At 37.9% G+C, this 26,565-nt stretch overlaps 1 protein-coding gene across 3 annotated transcripts; it reads right to left on the bottom strand.

The window, feature by feature from the left end:
• LOC116520257 (protein Spindly-A-like) lies at positions 1 to 26,272 on the bottom strand. 3 transcript variants are annotated; one of them, XM_032234424.1, is made up of 9 exons: positions 26,235 to 26,272; positions 17,079 to 17,208; positions 15,782 to 15,857; positions 13,044 to 13,387; positions 6,885 to 6,995; positions 4,432 to 4,530; positions 3,370 to 3,480; positions 2,053 to 2,190; positions 1 to 257 (listed from the first exon to the last, which is right to left on the bottom strand). In XM_032234424.1, exons 5-9 carry the CDS (start codon positions 6,972 to 6,974, stop codon positions 255 to 257), a joined length of 441 nt encoding a protein of 146 aa, XP_032090315.1. In that variant the 5' UTR covers positions 6,975 to 6,995; positions 13,044 to 13,387; positions 15,782 to 15,857; positions 17,079 to 17,208; positions 26,235 to 26,272; the 3' UTR covers positions 1 to 254. The 3 variants fall into 3 exon arrangements, with proteins under 3 accessions (XP_032090315.1, XP_032090316.1, XP_032090314.1); XM_032234425.1 differs by lacking the exons at positions 13,044 to 13,387; positions 15,782 to 15,857; XM_032234423.1 differs by lacking the exons at positions 1 to 257; positions 2,053 to 2,190; positions 3,370 to 3,480; ... (2 more) ...; positions 13,044 to 13,387; positions 26,235 to 26,272 and having other exon boundaries at positions 15,320 to 15,857; positions 17,079 to 17,414.
• Positions 26,273 to 26,565: the final 293 nt, after the last annotated feature.

Below are 26,565 nucleotides of genomic sequence, written 5' to 3'. Positions count from 1 at the left end.
GTCCCCTCAGGGAAAAGGGCGGCCTATAAATGACAATAAAAAACATTAAAAAACCAAACAAACAAAAAGCATGAGCAGTAGAGATGCAGGTCTGTGATGATTGTCTTTGCACTGACCTGGTGTTCTCACTCTGACAAGCTTTAAGTTGCTTTTCAGTTACAAAAAGCTTTCGCTCCATCTCCAAGACTCTCTGACTTTCAAATAAAGCTTTCATCCGCTGTAAAGATAATTCATAATTCAAATTTTCTTTCTCTTTACTAAAAATAAGGAAACAAAAAGTAAGTATTAGAAAACATACAATTGCATAAAGTCAACCTTCACATCGCAGGTCTCAGTTCCTTCCATCTTTTTCACTTAATCCCCATATAAAGATATTAGGATTAAAAACGTGTAATATATGAAGCAAAATTAGCAGCCAAAACCATTCAAAAAGATTTATGACGCTCTCAGTACAGAACAATAGTGACTTTTCTAGCCAGCGAAAATCTGTCGCTTTCAGGAGAGAATACAGAAGAAGAAGAAAATTGAAGGAAGAGAACAACTTCAATTATCATTGAAAAATATCATTGAATCTGGCTCATGAAGTAATATTAAAACATTGAAAGTGGTGTATGATTAAGGTATTGGACTAAGACCAGGAAAGATCAGCTTGGGCCCACCTTCAGATAGGGGAAATCATCCCATTCAATGTATGAAATTATGCTATAGCCTGAGGTAAAAATATGTATAAGGGAATATATAAATTCAACTATCTTCAAGAGGAAAATTATCAAATGATTAATGAAATTAACAGCTTACACACCAAATAGATATTTGTGGTATTTTATTGCTTTTATGCTTCGTGAAATCAGCCTAGAAAACACAACCATGAAAACACATTTTGGGTTCTTATTCCAAAATGGCTTGCTCAATGAATATTAAAGCTTGTCTTTATATAAATGCAAAGTTGTAACACCACTTCCCTTCTTTATTGTACTTCCTGGAACTGAGATTGACAGAGCAAACTATTGTGTGTACTATTCCTCAGTAATGGAGTTCCTCAAGTCTTTCAGTATCATCTACAATCATGATGAACAATGCTTGGGATAAGGGTAAAAACAACCCAAAGTCATTCTTCTGTATCTGTCAGTGTTCCAAGTAATGCACCCATAGAAAGCAGAACTCCAAGGCAAGTAGATTCCTCAAAGAACATTTTATTGGATACATCATATTGACACAACTGGTGAAAACCAACTCTGAAAGTTCCTGTGGTTTTCATCTAATTACTTTTTAATTATAAAATTTAAAAAGTTACCCTTCCCCCAAGTCATCAGTTATATTGTCCAATAGAGGTGCTGGCCAGTTGCTTGGTTACTCCACTCCTCCTCTCCCCCAGTCACGTGTTGGAATGTTCTTGGTTTGACTACAAGCCCCCAGTTAGTTATTTTCCCCTGTCCTGTCCCTTCTTCTTCCTTGTGGCAACCCTAAAGCTTCAAAGATGGCCTCAGCCACATTCACTTCAGGATTGACAATCGTTGGAAGAAGCATGGCCACGTTTCATTTTTATTCCAATTTTGGGGCTCTCTAAAGCAAATTGCTCCTATTTCATTCTTAAAACCACATTATAAACTGAGAAACAGAAATTGCATGATTATAATTTAATTACGGTATTTTGCCACTGAATATCCATGATGCATTGGGGAGCTCCCTCACACACTCCTTTCCTGAAACCTTTTGCATTTAAACACCCTGCTTGTGCCTCTTGCCTTGATTTAATAGTTCTTGCTGCCATCACCTATATGCCTGGGAATCCCTCACTTTTGGCGTACTCTCCACTATTCCCTGTGTGTCAGAGAGAGATGGGCCCCATGTTATTTTCGGCATAAATTCCTTTATGGGAGATCTATTTTCTTCAGTTGTACATCTCAGGTATTTATGGTTAAGCCACTCACTCTTATTTCATGATTCTTTTTGCTGCATGGGCTTATACTATGTAATGTTTTCCAGATTAGTTCTAAATCATTCCTTCACTAACTGCCAATAAAGGATTTGATAATTTAGTCATGTACATACCATTGGTTTTTCTAATTGTTTCACTTTCATTTCTTCTATTTCACCATTTCTTTGTTGAAGCATGTTGGGTAAAGGGTCCAGCTGGTCATGTTCTCCCTGTGAACCTATCATTCTTCGAAGATCTGCAGCTATCTGCAGCTACAAATCAAACCAAATTTTGGTCATTTTTTAATTACATGTATATGAAATATACAGGTAGTCCTCGTCTTGCAACAGTTCATTTAATGACTGTTCAAAGTTATAACTGCACTGATAAAAGCGACTTATGACTGTTTTTCACAGTTACAATATTTGCAGTATCCCCATCATCATATGATCAAAATTCAGATGCTTGGACACTGGTTCATACAGTATCTGTTCAAAAAGTAAAGGTAATCCTTGACTTACAACTTTTCATTTGGTGACCATTTAAAGTTACGACGGCACAGAAAAACTTTCAGACTTATGACCATTTGCAGCATCCCCATGGTCAAATGACCAAAATTCAGACTCAGCAACTGATTTTACGATGGTTGCAGTGTCCCAGAGTAATGTGATCGCATTTTGCAACCCTTTTGCAAAGTCAATGGGGAAGACAGATTCACTTAACAATCATGTGACTAACTTAACGTCTGCAGTGATTCACTTAACGTGGCAAGAAATGTCAAAAAATGGGGCAAACGTCACTTAACAAAATTCTCATTTAACAACATAACTTTGGGCTCAATTGTGGTCATAAGTCGAGGATTACCTGTAGTTAGCCAAGTCAGTTCTATGAGATTTAACACCAGTTCTTGTAAGTATTCGTTTGTACTGAAAATATCAACTGAAAATACCAAGCATGGGTCCTCTGGAAAATGTTTTGACTAAGAATAGCACATCAACCAAAGCTAAAATCTTCCTAATATTTCATACTAATACTTTGTTTTCTACAACAGAAATAGAATGGATAAGCATTTCTCAATCTTGACAACTTTAAGATATGTAGTCTTCAACTCCCAGAATTCCCCAAGCAAGATGTGGATATTTGTGCCAGGAAGGTAACGATACATTTTGCTGGTTCATGATTAAAGAAGGCACCATTCACCATTTTTTTTTGTTTTAAGAATTCAAAAATAATTTGCGCTAGAAGGCAACTTGTTTCTAGAAAAGTAGCATTTACATAGTAAGTGATATTAATATTACACAGATGAAATAGCTTTGTTACCTAAACACAGCTTTCTTAATTCCATAGCTGTATCTCATCTTAATTCTGTAACAATTTTATATATGTACAAAACAGAAATGCTTAGCTATTAGAAAGAATAAAATTCTAGAATAAATTTTAAATTAACATACCTCGACTCTTCGCAACTGTTCTCTGGTGAAATTATGCTGTTTTTGCAATGACTGATATTTTACTTTCATGCTAATTAGATTACGTTCCATTTCTACTCCATGATCCTCTACCTATTGAAAAAAAAATCCACGTAAAGTTGGTTCACATTCTAATGCATTCAATATTTATAGCAAATTATATAGTCCTCAGAAAGCTATACAGTACAAGAGAAATTATCCATCTGCTTAGAAAGATAAATAATGAAAGTTAATAACTTTGCCATATTATTCACCAAATCAAAGCCAGGCAGCTTCTATGTAATTACCAACTTATTTTAAAATCATTGCCAACATAATTATTTCCATAAGTTTGAAAGAATCTGTGAGATTACTTGATCATTACTGTTATTACTGTATGGATTAGAATCTTAAAAATTAAGTTCCTATATATTTGAATGCTACATGCATTTATTCGGCTAAATTGTTTTGAATAAAATATTGTCCTAAAGCAGGGGTGTCAAATGCAAGGCCGGGGGGGGGGGGGGTCACCTGACAGCTGCTGCTGTGTTGGAATATTTTCAGGGAGGGCTTATTTTAGTGCATGTGCTCAAAAACCAGATTGGCCTTATTATCCGGAGAGGTCTTATTTTCAGGAAAACAGGATAGACAAACTTACTAATGAATAATTGGCATGAGAAATTTTTGTTACCGAGTCTAGAGAAGTATTTCTCAACCTTGGCAATTTTAAGATGTATGGACTCCCAGAATCCTCCAGCCAGCATAGTGGCTTGGGAATTCTGAGATTTGCAGTCCATACTTTTTAAAGTTGCCAAAGTTGGGAAACCCTGTTCTAAAGGATTCAGCAGTGTTGTATTGTTTCCAAACATGTAATAACTTACTACATGTACTACTAAATGTATTAAGACTTTGGTTAAAATGCTTTTTCAGAATCTTTGGCATCTGCTTTGAATGAAAAATATAATTCAAGAGAATTGATACTGAGAAGTGACTCAATATAAGAAGGCTTTGAAACTAACAATGGCTTTGTTGCAAGTAATATATTATGATTATGAAAATCGGTACCTCAGCAAATAGAGAATTGCCTTGACTGGGAAAATCCTGGGCCTGCTGTAGTGCATGGTCATGTTGAACTTGCAGATCTCGATTCATCTCACAGGCTTCCTGAATTTGAGTAAAACATTGTTAATTTACCCAAACTAAACTCAATTTAAATTTACCCAAACTAAATGTATCTTATTTACAGAACTCTCCAATCCTGTAAATATTCCAAATTTTGAAAACACATGATAATGGCATTACATGTCACAAAACATCAACCATGGTCAGTTTGATCTAGTGTTCAAGGCATCGGGCTAGAAAGCAGGAGACTATGAAAACAAGTTGGGTGATTATTGGGCAGTCACTCTCGGCCCAACCTATCTCACAAGGTTGTTGCTGTGGGGAAAAATAGGAGAAGGAAAGTGTTGGATATATTCACCACCTGGATTTATTTGTAAAAATAATAAAGGCATTATAAATAATAATAGCACTAGGATTTAGACTTATATACCACTTTATAGTGCTTTACAGTCCTCACTAAGCAGTTTAGAGTCAGCCCTAGCAATCTGGATCCTCATTTTACCAATTTCAGAAGGCTGAGTCAACCTTGAGCTGGTCAGAATTGGTCTGCGGTGGGCAGAACTAGCCTGTAATCCTGCATTGCACCCATTGTGACACCACAGCTCCAAAGATAAATGTCTAGAAGCAATCTGTTTAGCAATCTGCTAAGATTGCTCTCTGATACTTTCCCAGGTTACTGTCTTATGCATCAACTTATTTTATCCTTTTTCAGAGCCAGGAGACAGTGCTGGAATGTAGTTGCCTATCATTTTCTTTCCCAAGACAAGACCAGGGTAGGTGCAGAAATGTTGTAAAAGAAATGCAAATCTTCCAGGTTGTCCCAAAGGTGTTTTCTTTCAAAAGGCAACTGGACTTTCTGGTTTTTCTTTGAAGATATTTCGCCTCTCATCCAAGCTTTTTCAGCTGAAGCTGGGACAACCATGACCTGGATGACTAAGAATCTCCATAGAGAATCCTCCAGGTTGCCATTTTGCTTTATCCTACACTAGCAAACATTTTTTTTAAAAAAAACAACTGAAAGAATATGATTATATTCTAATGATGTTAGCAGAGGCTAACAAAAACTAAATAGATAATATATTTTAGCTTCAGGAGATCACAATGTCTGTCCGTCTGTCTGTCTGTCCATCCATCCATCCATCCTTAACATTGTATTACAGAAAACACAAGTTTTATTACTGACTAGTCTTAGGAAAAAAATTGATAATTTAAGGCAGTCCAGTAATTGTTCAGAATAGTAGATGTAGACAATTGCTTTTGATGCTTAAAACAAAATAGAAGGACAAAAATCAAGTAGAGGATTTGCTTTATTTATCCTAGCTACCGATTCAAACAAATACATTCCTAACAAAATAAATAATAGGTAAGCATATGTCCTTTCAGTTGAAATCTGTAAAAGATACAAATCCAGCAAAGCTTCTCACTGCTAAAAATATTTATGTTATAAGGCCTAGAATTAAAAAGCTGATCATTTCTTGGGTACAAGTTTTTGGTTTTTTGGGGGTAAGATTTGTATTGGTACCTATGCTGAGTGATCAAGCTTGGATGACCAAACCCAGAAAATTCTCAGCAACTGATTTTACGATGGTTGCAGTGTCCCAGAGTAATGTGATCGCATTTTTTGCAAACCCTTTTGCAAAGTCAATGGGGAAGACAGATTCACTTAACAATCATGTGACTAACTTAACGTCTGCAGTGATTCACTTAACGTGGCAAGAAATGTCAAAAAATGGGGCAAACGTCACTTAACAAAATTCTCATTTAACAACATAACTTTGGGCTCAATTGTGGTCATAAGTCGAGGATTACCTGTAGTTAGCCAAGTCAGTTCTATGAGATTTAACACCAGTTCTTGTAAGTATTCGTTTGTACTGAAAATATCAACTGAAAATACCAAGCATGGGTCCTCTGGAAAATGTTTTGACTAAGAATAGCACATCAACCAAAGCTAAAATCTTCCTAATATTTCATACTAATACTTTGTTTTCTACAACAGAAATAGAATGGATAAGCATTTCTCAATCTTGACAACTTTAAGATATGTAGTCTTCAACTCCCAGAATTCCCCAAGCAAGATGTGGATATTTGTGCCAGGAAGGTAACGATACATTTTGCTGGTTCATGATTAAAGAAGGCACCATTCACCATTTTTTTTTGTTTTAAGAATTCAAAAATAATTTGCGCTAGAAGGCAACTTGTTTCTAGAAAAGTAGCATTTACATAGTAAGTGATATTAATATTACACAGATGAAATAGCTTTGTTACCTAAACACAGCTTTCTTAATTCCATAGCTGTATCTCATCTTAATTCTGTAACAATTTTATATATGTACAAAACAGAAATGCTTAGCTATTAGAAAGAATAAAATTCTAGAATAAATTTTAAATTAACATACCTCGAGTATTTGCAACTGTTTTCTGGTGAAATTATGCTGTTCTTGCAATGACTGATATTTTACTTTCATGCTAATTAGATTACGTTCCATTTCTACTCTACGATCCTCTACCTATTGAAAAAAAAATCCACGTAAAGTTGGTTCACATTCTAATGCATTCAATATTTATAGCAGACTAAGAATCTCCATAGAGAATCCTCCAGGTTGCCATTTTGCTTTATCCTACACTAGCAAACATTTTTTAAAAAAAAAAACAACTGAAAGAATATGATTATATTCTAATGATGTTAGCAGAGGCTAACAAAAACTAAATAGATAATATATTTTAGCTTCAGGAGATCACAATGTCTGTCCGTCTGTCTGTCTGTCCATCTGTCCGTCCATCCATCCTTAACATTGTATTACAGAAAACACAAGTTTTATTACTGACTAGTCTTAGGAAAAAAATTGATAATTTAAGGCAGTCCAGTAATTGTTCAGAATAGTAGATGTAGACAATTGCTTTTGATGCTTAAAACAAAATAGAAGGACAAAAATCAAGTAGAGGATTTGCTTTATTTATCCTAGCTACCGATTCAAACAAATACATTCCTAACAAAATAAATAATAGGTAAGCATATGTCCTTTCAGTTGAAATCTGTAAAAGATACAAATCCAGCAAAGCTTCTCACTGCTAAAAATATTTATATTATAAGGCCTAGAATTAAAAAGCTGATCATTTCTTGGGTACAAGTTTTTGTGTTTTTTTGGGTAAGATTTGTATTGGTACCTATGCTGAGTGATCAAGCTCGGATGACCAAACCCAGAAAATTCTGGTTTTGAAGATTTCAAATCTTGTTTCACCTCGCAAAACACTTCATCTCTATGCTTTTTAATTTTTTCATCCTACATGGTTGCATCCAAAGTCCTCTTTTCTGATGAGAGCAACTTTTGCCAAAAGCACCAAAAATTGGTTCAATGACCGTGGGATTACTGTGCTTGATCTGCCTCTCCATTCTTCCTCTATACTCTGGGTCCTTGGTTTCCAAATGAGATGCAAAAGTTGCTCTCATCAGAAAAGAGGACTTTGGACCAAGGAGCAACAGGACTTTGGACCACTGTGCTTCATTAAGACCAGGGTCAACGCAGCCGTCTACCAGGAGATTTTGGAGCATTTCATGCTTCCTTCTGCAGATGAGATTTATGGGGATGCTGACTTCATTTTCCAGCTGCCCACACTGCCAAAAGCACCAAAACCTGGTTCAATGACCATGGGATTACTATGCTTGACTGGTCAGCAAACTCGCCTGACCTGAACCCCATAGAGATTCTATGGGGCATTGCCAAGAGAAAGATGAGAGACATGAGACCGAACAATGCAGAAGAGCTGAAGGCTGCTATTGAAGCATCCTGGTCTTCCATAGCACCTCAGCAGTGCCATAGGCTGATAGCTTCTATGCCACGCTGCATTGAGGCAGTAATTGTTGCAAAAGGGGCCCAAACCAAGTCCTGAGTACATAGGCATGCTTATACTTTTCAGAGGTCCAATATTGTTCTATTCACAATCCTTGTTTTATTGATTGCATGTAATATTCTAATTTTCTGAGATGGTGGATTTGGAGTTTTCATGAGCTATACACCATAATCATCACAATTATGACAAATCACAGCTTGAACTATCTATCTCATATATTAGTTTCACCTTTTAAGTTGCATTACTGAAATAAATGAACTTTTACACGATATTCATTTACAACTTTTGGAGGCAAGCTGTTGCACTGTTTAATTGTTCTGTCAAGAAATTTCTCCTCAGTTCTAAGTTGCTTCACTCTTTGATTAGTTTCCACCCATTGCTTCTTGTTCTACCCTCAGGTGCCTTGGAGAATAGTTTGACTCCCTCTTCTTTGTGGCAACCCCTGAGATGTTGGAAGACTGCTATCATGTCTCCCCTACTCCTTCTTTTCATTAAACTAGACATACCCAGTTCCTGCAACCGTTCTTCATATGTTTTAGTCTCCAGTCCCCTAATCATCTTTGTTGCTCTTCTCTGCACTCTTTCCAGAGTCTCCACATCTTTTCTACATCGTGGCGACCAAAACTGAATGCAGTATTCCAAGTGTGGCCTTACCAAGGCATTATAAAGTGGTATTAACATTTCATGTGATCTTGATTCTATCCCTCTGTTTATGTAGCCTAGAACTGTGTTGGTTTTTTTGGCAGCTGCTGCACATGGCTGGCTCATATTTAAATGGTTGTCCACTAGGACTCCAAGATCCCTCTCACAGTTACTACTATTGAGCAAGGTACCACCTATACCAGTGGTAGTCAACCTGGTCCCTACCGCCTACTAGTGGACGTTCCAGCTTTCATGGTGGGCGGTAGGGGTTTGCTGTAACTCTGCTTTATAAATTTTATAATGTAAAGTTACTTCCCTACTTTATAAATCACCATTACTGTGGAACCGGTGGGCGGTTAGAAAATTTTACTACTAACAGAGATGCAAAAGTGGGCGGTAGGTATAAAAAGGTTGACTACCTCTGACCTATACTGTACTTGTCTATTTCGTTTTTCTTGCCTAAATGTAGAACCTTACTCTTTTCACCAGTGAATTTCATTTTATTAGATAGTGCCCAAAACAACAAACACAGAGCAGAAACCAATAACAACCTACAGTTCTAATTGTCATGTTTCTCCATATCACATTGGCTGTCGAGTCATATTTTTTATAAGTCATAGTCCAGACTAACTAATAAAAATATACAACCTAATAGCCAATTGTACAATTCTAGATTGAATTTTCACGTGTCAACAGGATGTCATATAGCACATTAATAGCTTAAATCAGTATTCAGGTGAAAAAGTCAGATTTTACAGTATCTTTCTATATACACTATATTGCCAAAAGTATTCGCTCACCCATCCAAATAATCAGAATCAGGTGTTCCAATCACTTCAATAGCCACAGGTGTATAAAATCAAGTACCTAGGCATGCAAACTGTTTTTACAAACAGTTGTGAAAGAATGGGTCTTTCAGGAACTCAGTGAATTCCAGCTTGGAACTGTGATAGGATGCCACCTGTGCAACAAATCCAGTCATGAAAGTTCCTTGCTCCTAAATATTCCACAGTCAACTGTCAGCTGTATTATAAGAATGTGGAAGTGTTTGGGAATGACAGCAACTCAGCCATAAAGAGGTAGGCCACGTAACATCAGTCCAACATCAGTGTGTGACCTCACAAATGCACTTCTGGAAGAATGGACAAAAATTCCCATAAACACACTCCTAAACCTTGTGGACAGCCTTCCCAGAAGAGTTGAAGCTGTAATAGCTGCAAAGGGTGGACCGACGTCATATTGAACCCTATGGATTAGGAATGGGATGTCACTTACAGTAAGTTCATATGCGAGTAAAGGCAGGTGAGCGAATATTTTTGGCAATGTAGTGTATATCCTGTTCACTTAACCATTTACCAGAAGGGGAAAGGCCCATTTAAAGCTGCTATGCTGCAGAAAGGTTTAAAAACCTTGGATGGCTAAAGCTATTTTCTGCATGCCTCTTCAGTACTAAACAGGGAAGTATTGTTTTGGCAATCTTAACATTTATTTGAACTTTGGAGAAAGGAAACAAGCAGAGATATTCTGTAAGATGGAACAACGGAGGCACCAAATCCAGCACAATTTGGTTATGTCCTTTTACCCCTTTCTAGGTTCAAGTCTGGGGAAACGGTTAAAGCTAATCACTCTTTGCAATGAAAGAATCTCCTTGGCTCCATTCCCTTTCTCTAATTGTTTTAGCAAAAGATTGAAGAACAATTTTTCCTTTCAACCATCTGGTACTTGAGCACTCAGAACAATATAAATATATAAATAAAGTAAGTGAGTGCTCCTTAATTTTCTCTCCACTCCTGGTCAGCACCTTGATAGATTGTCCTCCAAAAACTAGAAAAGATGTCTGAAAGTCTGCAACTGACAGTTTCAATGTTAAGAAATTTTAAAATATCAAAAAATACAGAGGCAAAAACTCAAGAGTATATGCTTTAGTTCAAAAGAATTAAAATCTAAATCTGCATATCCAATTCAAAAGAAACTTGAGCAGCACCCATGTAAATTTCCCTGGATAGGAATAAAAAGTGAAAAAGATTATCAGTTAGGATTGTGGGAAACTTTATTATGCAAACCAAGAGGAAATGGATTGTTTCCAGTTATAGTCCAAAACCAAATGATCTTCAGTGTGTCTGTATGCATATTGTTCTATATATGAACAAATATATAATTATGGAATTGTTAAAATTCCAGTTCTCTTCTAGTACAAATATCTTTATAGGACAAGTACAATATAAAGGTATACTAAAATAAAACAATAGTTAAAAAAAGGTTACATACATAAAAAAGGAATAAATCATAAAAGTAACTCAATTTATCAATTGGCTGGCTATCAATTTTGCATATGAAGTAGAATTTAACTATCGTATTTTTTGGAGTATAAGATGCACCTTTTTCCCTCAAAAAAAAAAAAAAAAGACTGAAAATCTGGGAACGTCTTGTACAGCGAATACAGCATTTTTAGCCCTCCGAAGCCCCGCCCCTTCACCAAAATGGCTGGGCATACTCTTATGGGGACTTTCACAGAGCTCCTGGGGGCTGGGGAGGGCAGAAATTTGCAAAAAACAGGTCGTTTCCCCCCCCCCTCGCAGTCCGCAGCAGCACTCTATAAGCCTCCATAAGGCTATGCATGCAATTTTTTTTGATGAAAAACAGACTGTTTTTTGCTCGTTTTTGCTCCCCCATCTTCCAGGAGCACTCTGTAAGCCCCCCCCCTCAAGGCTATTAATGCCTTTTTGTGAGGGAACGGACCTGTTTTCGGGAGGTTTACAGAGTGCAAAAACTTTTTTTTCCTTTTGGAAAGCTCTTTCACTGATTGATGAGAATTACATTGATTAAGTGCTGTGCCAGCAGAAACACCTACCTATATACTGTATTTCTCTCTCTATTTCTCTCTCTCTATCCCCCTATCTATCTACCCACACTCTCTCCCTACCTACTCTCTATTTTTCTCTCTCTATCCCTTTATCTACCTACCTAACTACTCTCCCTACCTACCTACTGTATTTCTCTCTATCCCTCTCCCTACCTACCTACACATTCTCTCTCCCTACCTACCTACTGTATTTCTCTCTCTCTAACCCTTTATCTAACTACCTACCTACCTATTCTCTCTCCCTACCTATCTACTGTATTTCTCTTTTTCTCTCTCTCTATTCCTCTACCTACCCCCCCCCGTCTATCCCTTTACCTACCTACCTACTCTCCCTCTCTCCCTACTATCTACTGTATCTCTCTCTCTCTTTCTCTCCCTCTCTATCCCTCTATCTACCTACTTACCTTTTTAAAAAAATTGCATCTTCAAAACCTTGGTGCGTCTTATCCTCTGGTGCATCTTATACTCTGAAAAATACAGTACTTTTAGGGAATGGAGTCATGGGTATCCAATATAAAAACTACAACTAAACATTAATCAGAATGTGGACATTTGTTTCACTGATGGGATTAACTCCAAGTGTATACCAGCATAAAAAGGCAATATAGTAAAACCCTTTTCTGACCCTAAACCATTAAAGAGGATCATGAAATAATCTACATGCAGGGTTGAATAACTGAATCTTATTTAGGAAAGGCTGTCCCAAAGCATAAAGAAGGCTCTCCCTACTTTTCCCCCCTCCTTCTTTCTTCATCCAGCCCTCCAGATCAGGTTGAATCCAGCCCTTCATCCAGATCTGGCTGAATTTGCTTTTTACTATTCCCTAAAAGGCAGATGGAGTCCAACACAGGGAGGCAAAGATATGCCTTTCAGCTCCACTGAGTGAAAAGCAGGAAGAGGCGGAGGAAAGAGGAAGCAGGTAGGGACTCAAGTTTAGAGTAACTAACTTCGCTTTCAGGAGGAAACTAGTGTTAGGGTATAACACCAACTGTGGCACTTTCTCCAGAAGACGTGCGGCCAGGAAAGTACTGGCAAACCACGTTTTGTTTTGCCTTTTAAAAGACGGTGAATGCAGCCGTACTGAGTGCTGGTAGCAGAGACAAAAAGAAAAGCTTCTCTTCTTTTGTAGTTTCTGCCGCTCCTGCATATTCTAGTCGCTACTTTTCAATACGTAGCCCCGCTCTGCGAGGTTTGCACTTACCTGTTTCGCCTTTGACTAAGACACGCAACAACCCCGACGAACCTGTGTTTGAATCTTAGGCTTAAAGCCCGCGCCGAGCGCATTCGATCTCGCGATATTTAACGACGCCGGCTTAGAAAGACACTGCGCATGCCCGGTGGAGGACGCGCGTTGGCGGGCGGGGTGGGGGGGGGGGTCGTGGACGAGGCGGGCTTTTCAAGCGGTTTAGCTTCCCTTCGGTCAGAGATGATATGGAAATGGAGTCTGCAGAATGAGCGGCGCCAGGACAACGAGGGATTTCCTAAGTGGGGGAGGGAGCGGGGGAGGAAGAAGGCCGTGGACTCCGTGGTCGGTTTTGCAAACAGCTGCAAGGAAGAAAGGAGAAGTCGGATCTTCTTGTCCTGGATCTTGTCTTTTTACGTACGCTGATTGACAGCATATACACCAAAGACAAATCCCTTGCGTGTTCAATCACACTTGGCCAATAAAGAATTCCCTTCTATCCTATTCGGAGATCCCCGTATTTGTTCATAGGATCCACCTGAAATCACCATTCAAAATACTGATTACATTCGTCTGCATAGAAAGGACTATTACAACCAGTGATGCCCAAGGAATTGGGGAAGTGAAATGTAGATAGATACAGATACAAAGATATAGATATATAAAAATGTATCCTTATAATTGATTATCTGGATACAGATAATCATCACATACTGCTGACATTACAGAATGCAGCCTTCTAGGAAAGTGGCCTGTATTTTGACTATTTCAGTGTTAGTTAAAGTGTGAGTCTTAGGACAGCTGGGGAATCTGACATCAAAGTCGGTGCATGTTGAAAAAGAACACAATATTAAGATCCCATAAAATAATGGAGTAGTGGTAACATCAACAAATGAATCATTTTTAATGTTTAATATGGTAAATGCCTACTACAAACAAAAGGTATTTGGGGATCCCTCATAATTTTTTAAAAGTAGGAAGCTCATATAATTTCATTTGAAATCTTAACAGGATCCACGGTTTTGCATCGCAGCAGTTTATCCTTTAAGCCCTCAAATGCCATTCTGCACAGCTGGTGTCACCATGGATTTTCATTCGATCACTTTAGCCACGCTCTTTAAGCCCAGTCTCCTCACATATGGTTGTGGGGTATAAAGTGTAATAAAAATATCCCATATAAGAGGCTTTTGAGTTCCTGAGGAAAGTGTTATATAATTACACAAATTTAGGATTTTGGTTTCTTACTCATGCTTAAATTGCCCAACCAAATTTTCATGGGATCCTGCGTATAGTAAAGTTGAGGATTGCATACTGTTTTCCCTTTATTGGTGAAGCCTAAAAAACAAATTGTTTCTTGATCATGAGGTAAATTCCACAATAGCACTCGCTGCCAGATAGTTTTGTGTATTCTGGCCCTATATCAGAATTACAGCCAAATTGAATTACCTTTTTCTTTGAATGCTATCTTTGAATAAGATCCTCTACTCAAGCACCATGCCACTAGCTCCACCTTGTGGCAGTTGATCTCCTTATCTTGACATACAACTTGAATCTAAAATTTAAGGATGCAAATCCTGTAGCTACAGCAGATGAAAGTTTTTCTTAACAGTCTTCTAAAAGCCTGTTGTCATTAGTACAGGTAGTCCTTGACTTACAACAGTTCATTTAGTGACTGTTCCAAGTTATAATGGCACTGAAAAAAGTAACATGACCATTTTTCACCCTTATGACCATTGCGGTATCCCTGTGGTCACGTGATTTACATTCAGATGCTTGAGAACTGACTCAAGATTTATGACAGTTGCAGCATCCCAGGGTCATGTGATCCCCTTTTGTACCCTTAGGACAAACAAAGTCAATGGGGAAACCAAATTTACTTAACAACTCTGTTACTAATTTAAAAACAGCAGTGATTCACCTAACAAATGTGGCAAGAGAAATCGTAAAATGAAGCAAAACTTACTTAACAAATTTCTCAATAAACAAAATAAATTTTGGGCTCAATTGTAATCATAAGCTGTATAATACTGTTTTCTCCATAAAGGAAAAAAAAATCATGAAACAACACTAACTTCTTAAATGAAGTATTTTACAGCTATAAATGAGTTTTAAAAGCAAAAAGTGATGCAATTGCTACTATGTTTAATTATTTTTTGCATGGACTACTTTCAACAAAAATTAAAAAATGGCAGTTGGCCTACAAATAATATGTATGTATGTATGTATGTATGTATGCATGCATGTATGTATGTATTTTTTACCCCCTCCCCAAAAAAGTGCATATAATTCTTCCCTAAAGGCATATTGTTTTTTATAGATATCTTGAAATCAGATTGGATGTATCATTCTTTTATTGTTTTGTTGGATTGAGAAGTGCCTCTTGCAATGAGCATTACAATTGAGATAATTTGAGAGGACACTCACAACATGTTCTTGGGTGTTTGGGGGAGAAAGCACAAAGATGTGGCAATAAGAAGCTCTGATTTTTGAGGCCAGGAGGACTTCTAGGTTGTGCATTACTTTTGAAGAGAGCCATCTTGCCCAGAGTCAAGGATGGAAACACCCCAAATCCAGAGAACCTGAAAACTACAGCCACTCAGTTGAGTCAAAACTGAACTCGGTTTCTTCAACCCAATAGTCATAACATGATCTTCCCCAGCCATACCCTCAAAGCCTGCAGACATAGGACAGAACGTCACTTGGATGCCTAATGCAAAGTACACATGGATATAAATAATAAATGAATGATGCCTTACTTCATAGTGAATGACCAGTGGTTTGATGGAGATATTAAAAATGCGGAAGGAGTATAGGACAGAACCCTGAAGCAGCCTGGAAAACAAAAAAAACTTGACTGGAACTGACCCCAGAAAAAGGAAAAGGACTACCTTAACTTGGTGTTACCCACTCCCAACTCTCAAAACCAGTTCAGAATAATAATGTGGCTAAAGGTATCAAAGGTTCCCTAGAGCCAGGATGGGCATGCAACCTCCATTGTGTTTATATTGTGTAGCAACCTATAGTTGCTTAAATTGCACACAACTGGACTCATGAAACACTAGACTTAGACTTAGAATAACTTTATTGTCACTTTGAATGTGAACACTACACCATAAAACAAAGTTTACTATCCTCCATGGCTGGATTCACAAAGTGTACCAAGCAAAACCAAGAAAAGTAGACTATGGTGGTGTTCAGGGTATGAATACAGCCTGTAGGAATTTCAGAATCAGAATTGTATGATTTAAAAAAAAATAGTACAGGTCAACCTCCTGTGGAGGTTACAACCTGCTCCTTCCCTTGCAAGAATCAGTTAAATCAGCCCCCGTTTGAAAATCTCCAGCAAGAGGGAAATTCTTACTTTTCTCTGCAGTGCATTCCAATCTTTAATCATTCTACTATCATAAAATTCCTCCTAAGATACAGTTTGAATTTCCTTTGTTTAACTTCGCATCCACTCAGTGTCTTGTGTTACTCTGCATATTGGTCCAACTCTTTTAATCTATTCTCCCATCATCTGCTTGATTCATGTTAATACTGGTTGCTGAAATCTAAGTCACTTAAATCCTAAAATGTTCTGGATTTTAGTTAAACTTGTATGCAGCCCAATCTAGAGAGATCTAGGGTGCTTTTGTAGGGATTAACATTCAGTGTATCCATTATTAAGATACCATACATCAGAAACTCTGTACACCAGCTAAACTACAATTTTTAACCTTAAGCATTCCTCTCTATCTTCTTATAATCTAATCTCTCTCGGCAACTAACATCTCTGAATTTAAACATCCCACTTGCATTTATACTGTACCATGAGTCAATCTCCTTTTCTTGTCCTTGCTCTAAAACAAAAAAAAATATGTGGATCATAAAAACAAAGCACCAGGATGACACAAATTTAATCCTGTCTGATAAGTCAGATTTCAAATGAGTATCTCATGAGTTCAAAATACTTTTAAGTATTTGTAAGACACACACAATGATCTCTCTCATTCTTCTATTTTTCAAGCTCTGTAGCTTGAAAAGAAATGCCCAGCTGATTTAAACTTTACTTACAAGGCTTGATTTCCAGGCTCTTTATCATCTTCATAACCCAAGCTGCTTTCCATCTTCCTTTTAAAATCTGATGTGTCAACCCTGGAAGCCATCTCTTCCATTGGAGCTTCAGTGCTGCCACATTTAGTGCCTGGGGAAACAGGAGAGGGGATTACAAGGAGTGGTGGAGGATTAGCCATAACACCATATCTTTCTCTCGGAGTAAATGGCATTCGGCTTGCACCTGGATGGGAGTGACTGGGGATTGTCTTCAGTTGGGACTGAATTGAATGGACAATGTGAATAGGATGGATCTTTGACTTTCTTTTGGGTGAGGAAAACCTGAACGTTTTCAGATTTGGGTTTTTCCAGATGTGCCAATAGGACATCTCTAATAAAATGGAACTTTGAGGAACTTGAAGCCTCGTAGTCTTCTTTCATTGGGGGTGTTATTTGGAACCCTGACATGATGCTCAAAACTGAACACAGTACCCCAAGTACAGTATCGGTACAATGAAATCTCCAAAGATGGTGATGTAACTGTTGGCTACTGCATGACATTATTTACTCATGTAGTATAGTAGCCAACTAGAAGCCCTAAAAGAAATCCTTCTAATACCGGGTACTAGCAGACGAAATCTCCTCAATCTGATAAGCATTCCTGATGAGATGCTGGTTAAAGCAGACTGGAAAGAGATGATTGGAAGGAAATTTAAATAGAAGGTGCTTTTTCAAAAGAGCATGTTTTAATATGTGGAATTCATATTAACGTGCTATTACAATAGCATGTTAATAACTACAACTTGGATAACTTTTAAACATGGATGAATAAGTTAATGGCTAGTAGCTGTATTCCAGCCTTTTCTTTTTCCTATCTGAATATTGGGTTTACTCTACTCAAGTCTTTGGTGTCTTGCTATTCCTCCAGTTTTCAAAACATACCAAACATGTTACTTTTATCAAATATTTCAATACTCTGGGATATAATTTGTCTTATGAATGCAAATACATAATTCTTATGTATATCAGACCTGAACTATCTCCATCACCACTCCTTATTTTTATGTGAACGTAGCCAAATGACTTTCCCTTACCAAGCCATATTTAAGCATATTTGAGCCCAAAGTGAAAAGTTGGTCGTTGTTTTACTGCAGGTTCTACTTGTGTCATTTAAATCAAGTTTTTGCAGTGCAACAAAATGCCAACCCCTTTGGTTCCTGTGAGTTACTTATTTCTGTAGTCATCCTTTCTCCTTTAGCCAACAAGATGGGAAAGAGGTCAAATGATATGTCCGCAGAAGGAAGAAAAAAATCAAGGATATTTTAAAAAGGGCTGTAACTGGATTGAACTATTTATTTTCATTAGTGAGATACAAGGACTAAACAGGATAAGTTTACTACTATCCAGGTAAAGTTTACCCTTCTAAATTCTTACTGATCTTTTGAGATCAATGAAGCTTTTGGGTTCCTGCAGTAGGAACTGCTCTAAAGGCCATTCATGTAAAAATAATCATATTGTTGTGCCCCTTTGTGTAACAGAAAGCTCCCAGTTCTCAGTCCACATATACATGGGTTCTTGACACCATAACTTATACGACTAAAATACTGGAGTTAATGTCTTTAATTACTGGAGCCACTGGAGCCGCCAAACTCTTCATTGCAGTTTCCCCAATCCCTCCCCCACCACTCTTGAATTTCAACTTCCTGCCCCAGTGTTTTTTTATAAAATGAAGGAAAGCTTCCTTGATTCCTTCCAAAAATCTGGATCTCCGGTCTCACTGTCTGCCCAGTGCAAACCTATTTACCAATTTGCCCGAAGTCTCACAAATGGTTTGGTGTGAGTCCTTATCGCCAATTGCTCTACAGCCTTACTTTAGAAAAAGTGAAGGAATTCTTTTAGAACACACAGCATTTTGCCCTCTAGTATGAACACCCACAGAGTAGTGCTTGCATGTGACAAGTGTGAGTTATGCAAGCAAGCTTAGAACTGCGGAGAGACATTCCTGGCAGCAATTCTACATTCTTGGAGCTCGCCAAAAGAGAGCTTGCAAAAGAATGAAAGTGTTCAGTCCATCAAGACCCAAAAACAATCATTAAAGTGGTAACAAACAGCAACACTCATGTGATTTACAATGTAAGCATGGAAACAGATCATAGGCCAGACTGTGATGAAGCAAAGATTTGTTTATTTTAAATTGATTTTTCCAGAGTGCAGTTTCTTGGTTTTAGTTGCATAGTGTTATTCTTTTTTCAAAACAAAATAAAATCTTTCAATTGTATTTGGAACTGAGATATATTGAAATCTGTTTGTACATAATTTATTTTAAGGTTTATGCTGATGCATATTGACAAATGGCATGTTATGCTATATAATCAAAAAAACAGAAAGGATGTTTTGAAAACTTGTTAATTCCAACAGAGAAAAGAGCTGTATGGAATTTTAAAGTCAAAATGATTTACTGCAATACGAGCTTTGATAAAACAGAGATTTTGTAAAACTGAAGTTATGGGAAATATATTACACACATATGGAGGTCTAGAAAAAGGATTTTTTTAAAAACTGGATGAAACTTAAAGATAGAGGGCTGAATTGGGAAAGCAATGACTGAACATGTGAGCCAATTGTAGACTTTTCAGAACTATTGAAGTAAGAAGTAACATGGATCTTCTGAGCCACCATTTTACAGCCCACTGAACACCAGCATTTTCCTTTATTTAGAAGTAATCTTGCAAACCATATTTTTCCATGTGACATTCTATGAAGTGAAAGTTAGACTTTGAGACAGCAAAATAAGAAAGGTATTTTTAAATTTTGGGATTGTGGAACACTCCTGAGAAAACCATGGATAGCAAACAAAAGGGCCATCAAACAAATCAACCCTGAATTTTCACCTAAGGAACCAATGACAGGGTCAAATTATCCTCTCTGGAACATATTATGTGAAGGCTAAGCTCTTTAGGAGAAGAAAAAAGCTTCCAACTGAGAAAGGTGGAAGGAAAGGAAGAAGAGGACAAACAATAGCCTGGTGGATGGACTCGATTACAGTGGCAATCAAGTGCACCACTGGAAGAACTGAAAGGTGAGAGAGAGATTGTCATGGAGAAAAGTTAACTGTGTGGCTGCTAAGAGTTTCCAACTTGACAGCAGGGACGTGCAGTCACTAGAGGCAAGGGAGGCGAAGCCTCACCAGTCTCCTCAGGAAAAAGAAAGAAATTTAAATATTATTTTTAAAATAATTAAAGCCAAGATAGTTGCTACCAGATTCCAGGTCACAGTGGCTTGGTGTCTGCTTAGTGTTAACCAAAGCAGGAGGCGAGAGAACTCGGGGCCTCTTTTCCATAAGGAATTTTTCGCCTTCTAAAAGTTAAGAAAGAGTTAAAAGGCAAAGAAGTTCAGATGGAAAAGAGGCACTAATTCTCCCGCCTCCTAATCTGCAAGCAGCGAATCATATCTTCTTGAGCACGCTTACATTGGGCGGGGCGTACTTCAGAGGAGAGAGGAGTGGGCGAGAAGGAGGAGGCTGGCTCTTTGCTGCAGACCTGGGCGCTTGGCGGCTCCCGCGATGCAAAGTGCCCCGCCGCCCCGGCCTGCTTCTCCAGGCTCCGTCGCTGGAAGTCCCGGATCGCCTCTGGGGGAAGGCTGGGTGAGAAGCGGAGCGAAGCTTCTCCGCGGCTTCCCGGCGCTATGCAGAGGCTCTCGCAGGAGCACGTGCCAGCAGCTGGCAGCCCGGAGCGGCCCCGGAGCCTCGTATAATCCCCGACCTCCGATCCTTCCAACGCACCCTAAAAAGTTGGCTTTTCCAGCAAGCCAGCCTGGCCTGAACAAAATAAAATAAATTACTGATCATTGTTAATTTTAATTGATTTTTTTTAAAAAAATGTTATTGTTAATCCTAATTGGGTTTGTTTAGGATATTCTATTTAAAAATTTTTTTAACTTTTGTAATATGTTTTTTTTTTAATGTTGTATGCCACCCTGACTCCTTGGAAGAAGGGTGGCATATAAATCCAATAAACCAAACCAAACCAAACCAAACTCTGACAGGAAAAGTATTGCCACGCCAGCCATACCCATTTGGCTTTCTGTACGTACCCTGGCAACCATAAGGCTGTGTATCTCTGATTGAATGGCTTCAAAGTAGGATATATTATAGTCTAGAAACCAGCATACATCAATCCACTCACCCTTTCTAAAACCCAAAGAGAAAACAATATTGTCTATTAGAAAATGTACTAAATCTATATATTTTAAAATTCAGCTACAGTTCAATTTTTTATAAGGAATAGATTACAATATTAAAAATTGTATCTGCCTTTGCGGTTGTAGATGGTCAACTCTATTAATAAAAAAGGAATATATATATATATATATAAAAGAAAATATAATGCTATGAGTGGGGTCTTTATGAGCCTCTCTTTTCTTAATTGAGCTCCAAGTTACTGGAGGCAGTCTTCTCAGAGGCAATTCAGAAGTTGCTTTGACTAAAATTAAATCTTACTCTTGTTTATTGGATATATAGAGTCATATCTCAGCAAGTGGCAGGATCCAGTTAACCCTGTTGGGCTTTATAAGCTAAGCAGATATTGTAAGACTGCCAATAAATATTATGTGTCATGAGTCTTATTTTGCATATGCACATCTGTTCATGTAGAAATTTCATATTTATTGCAGCTTGTAAAATAGGAAGAGAGTTTAAAACTGACTGCTCATTATCTTCCTTTGTGCTTAGAAATGTTGAGAGCATCATAACCCCATCAGTGCTGTCTCGCCAGCTGACTAATAGAACAATGCAAAAAAAAAAAAAAAAGTCAGAGCCAGCTCAAAGTTACTGACGTTCTAAAAAAATAGAAATCCCTACCACAGGAAGTAAATTATTCCATGAAAAAGAGGAACAAAAGAAACTGATAGCTCCATCTCCCACATATCCATTTTCATTACACCTGAACATCAACAAAAATATCTGATTGATTATTGTCTGAAATAGCTTCCTGGTTGTAGAGTCACTATTCTTCTATCAAGTTAAAAAAAATCTCTTACAAATAATGAAGATAATGTGGCATCAATACGGTAACAAGATTGTTTAAAGTTAGCTTAGCGAGGAGCTAAGTTCAATGTAAAGATGTTATTAATTTCTTATTCTTTTTTCCAATATATTTTAGACTGTGTTTGTTAAAAATCTATACCGTGTAGGTTGTGGGGGGTTGTGGGGGGAGGGATTTATATTAGGTTTGATGAGATGTGTTAGATTTCAATGTAATTTGACCCCACATGTATACTGGTTTTTTTTCTTATATTTTCATTGCTATTATTACTACTATTTTTTTTATTTTTTAAAAAAAACTAGAATATGTTAAGCATATTGACATGTAGCAGAAATACACCAAGGAGAGGAGAGTGGGAAATAGAAGGGAGAAGAAAGATGGGAAGAGAAGGATAGGAGAGAGGGTAAGGGGGGAAGATGAGAAGGATAAGGAGGAGTGGATTGTAGAGAGAGGAGTGGTAGAAAGGGAGAGGAAGTAGAGTAGAAAAGGATGATGGAGGGAAGATAGAAAGTTGGAGGGTGGTAAAAGAAAGAAGTGTATGGAGAGCAGAAGAGCTATAATGGGTTTCTATTTTTCTGGGCATTGTTGACAAGAGGAACTGATGTAATTATTATTTAATACCATATGATACGGGCTATGTATAGTATACATGTGAGTGTGTGTTATGAAAATGAAAATGGAAATAAAAATATTCATTAAAAAAATGAAAAAAAAAATACGGTAACAAGATATTTTCCTCAAAGGTAGAAGCATAAGTATGAAGCTATATTCCAAATCAGGGGTTCAAACTCATGTCACGGTGGCATCACATGACATATGGGGATTTTCCCCTACTTCACGCCCAGGCATGGGTGTGGCTAGCTCATGACACATCCGGCCTGTGGGCTGCGAGTTTGGCAGCCTATTCTAAATAATGCCTGCAGACAGACACCAAGGAAAGTTATCATGAATTAAGGAACTAATGATAAGAACTCATCATAGAGATCAATAACTGCAGAGATGTAACACAGTAAGTGGCGAACCCAGCTTTGCTCTGTTTTCAAATGAATTAGTAAGAACTAGAAATAAATGGACTCACCAATTAACTGACCTTACGAGATCAGATCAGCCAAGAACTGTTGGATGTAGAGGTACCTGAAAATTGTCAAGCTGCAGCTGTCTCCATTCTCTAACTGTTATCTCAGTAGAAGGTCTATCCCATTATGACTCTATGGTGCCATATTATGCTGATTTTATTATGGCTTTATCTTAATTTAATATTTTCTCACACATATTATATTCTCTATATTCAGTCAGCCTGCCTGCCTGCCTGACATCCATCCATCCATCCATCCATCCATCCATCCATCTATCATCTATCTATCTATCTATCTATCTATCTATCTATCGACATGTTATTTGAACTTATACTTTTATATCCGTGATGGCATGACTTCTGTAGTTGCCATATGCCAAATTTAAAAAAAAATCTTAGTAGAAGTGTGCAATAGCTCCATTAAACTTTACCAAAAGTTCTCCCGGATCTGTTGCCACATCTGTAGCATTTTGCCAGAAAAATATGGACAACTCTGATGCTTCAACCTATTCTACTTATTGTAGGGAAAGAACATTGAACTAAATCAAAGGGCCAGACAGATGTACCATTCACTGCTTTTTCTCCCTTGTTCCAGACTTGAATAAAATGTTACACCTTTAAATTATCTGGTTTATTGTGTCATGTAAAAACTAGCCAGTACTGCTTAATATGTTGTTGAATGAGACAGATCTTTTCAGACTTTCTTGATTCTGGACACATTTATTAACAGAGATATTCACTATTCTTTGGAAACTTTTGCACTTAAGGCTGAACAATAGGAACATTATTTCATGACTCATAGATTATGGCTTTCTCTCTTGAAAGCAAGACAATGGGCGGGAATGTGGGATACTTCAGTATCAACAGGCAGGTCAGGAATTCTATTCAGTATATTGTACTTGTAAACATATGATGCAGGCAGCTCTGGCAGCTCTCAGCCACAAGAGAGCATTGCTGCTATTCCGATCTTTCTCATCTCACTATCCCTTCTGCTTGGGTATCATTTCTGTAAATCCCTTTCTGATCAAAAGGACAGGATCTTGGAAGACATCCATGCATCTTATTGGAACAGGATGCTACAGCACATTCTTGTCACTGTGGGTTGCTTCATTGTTCTGGGATGCCAAGAGCCTGATCCAATTTTTTCACACTTTTATGCAATACCATGTGAAGCATTGCCAACGTAACGTGTACTCCTCTTTTCTGAGCCAGGATTTCTGAACTCTCTCATCCACTTCCCTGATGTTAAGCAGGCTCACGCATGCACAAGTTAATGGAGCTCACTTAGTAGAACGTTAAACTTCAGGCTACACACTTTTGTGACAGCTCTATTCACCGTCATTTAGTATATGTAAAGTTTGCTTCCATTTCCACAGTGAAATTCTTTCTCAGAGCAAACAAATATTATACTGAAAATATTACAGCTAAATTGTGTATATAGCTCAGAATACAACCCATTAGATTATCAGAATTGCAATTCCCCCCCCCCCCTGGTATTCATCCTGAAAAATTATAAGTTAACATCAATCATCTCTACTCTCTTCTTCTTTCAGCGCTCACCCTTTAATTTCCCAATAACAAGATTTAGGGTGCATTTTCTATTAAGAGTACATTAGTGTTTCTGATGGACATACAATACAAATTTCTGTTCACATGATCTTATCCCAACATTTTTTTTCTTTAACAAAACTATTTTTCTGATCTCTGTATCTGAAAAACAATCTGGAGGAAGTAATTGAAAATATGCTGTTAGGCCTTACATCTTGTAGGATTATAGCCAGAGCACATTCAGCTCAGAGCATTCGACAAACAAAGCTATTAACTATCAGAGTTTCCATCCCAAAAATAAATAAACCTGCATACCCATGATAAAATACAATACAGCCCTCAGATGCTTAAAAGGGACTCTCTGGAATCACAGGGAGCAAAATGCTAGCAAACGAAACATATCGTTCTATCGTTCTACCTTCAAAATATACTTCCTCTGCATCAGTCACACTCCTTACACAAGTGGACAAAGGCACAGAGGGGCCTCTCATTTTAAAAAGCGACCACCCTTTCCTCACCAAACCTTTTTTTACGGATTGCCACGTTTTGAGAAAATATCTTCAATCTTGGAAAAAAATACACATAATCCTGGAAAATAGAAAATGGTGGGGTCCTGCCTCTGGGCCTGCAAAACCATCTGCCTAGATGAAGCTCTACTTTTCTCATCTGTTTTTCCACACAAAAGGAAAAAATCTGAGTGGAATTCTCAGTGGTCCCAGCGATAGAAGAGGAAGATGGTCTTCAGCCGTCTTATCAGCAGCCTTCCTCTGAAACTACCATGCTATCGCCCCCAATCCTTGGTATTATAAACTCATCAGACTCTGAAAGAACTTATGGAATGTTAGTCATGGGTTATCAACCATCTGAGGCTCTTCCTGAAACCACTGGCTTAGGCTCTGCACAGAAGGAAGCTGACCCTGATAATAAGGAGTTAGATCCCAATCTTGGATAAATGCCTAAAATAAAAAAAGGGTAAAAAAAGAAGAGCTGAGCTGTAGAAATCTGTGGAACTCCTAGAGAAGTAACGATATCAGCTGCAACCAACTCGTGCTCTGCTCCAGTCTATAAGCAAAGATTCATGAGTGTTACATTGTGTGAAAGCTTCTGTTTGATATACAGTCCTCTGCCTCTGTTTACCTACTGAGATGATTTATAGTTAAACTAATTAAAGCAGTTAGAATCAAAGAGCTAATTCACTCCAGACTTTAACATGACACTTTTGAATGGATTTTAGATAGGAGATACTAAATTGTAGAGATTTTGAAAGATGGGTTCTTTTGCATCACATATTTTCGACAGATATATGGGAGAGATAGAGGCCATCCCAATGCATCAGAGTGGATGGGTCGATGTAGGGGAGAAGAAGGTCATAGAGAATGGCAGAATGATAGCGATAGCAATAGCAATAGCAGTAGACTTATATACCGCTTCATAGGGCTTTCAGCCCTCTCTAAGCGGTTTACAGAGAGTCAGCATATTGCCCCCAACAATCTGGGTCCTCATTTTACCCACCTCGGAAGGATGGAAGGCTGAGTCAACCCTGAGCCGGTGGGATTTGAACCGCTGAACTGCTGATCTAGCAGTAGCTTGCAGCGCTGCATTTAACCACTGCGCCACCTTGGCTCCTGATCCAGGAATTGTCAGAGGTCTTCTCCAATTCTCCAATTGGATCTACAGGCTTCATAGATGGTCAGAGCTCTTCCTTTATGCTGGGTTCATTCAATAGACTGTGCTGGCCAGAGAAAAGTAGAAGCATATTTGAAATAAAGCATTTTAAAGAAGCCTACAAAGCCACTGTACAGTAGCATATTAAGTATAATGATGGTGAACAACTTAAAATTCC

This window comes from Thamnophis elegans, chromosome 17 (assembly GCF_009769535.1).
Source record: "Thamnophis elegans isolate rThaEle1 chromosome 17, rThaEle1.pri, whole genome shotgun sequence".
Classification (NCBI taxonomy): Eukaryota; Metazoa; Chordata; class Lepidosauria; order Squamata; family Colubridae; genus Thamnophis; species Thamnophis elegans.
Note: the sequence above shows the minus strand (reverse complement) of the source record. Positions and strands in the feature narration are given on the sequence as shown.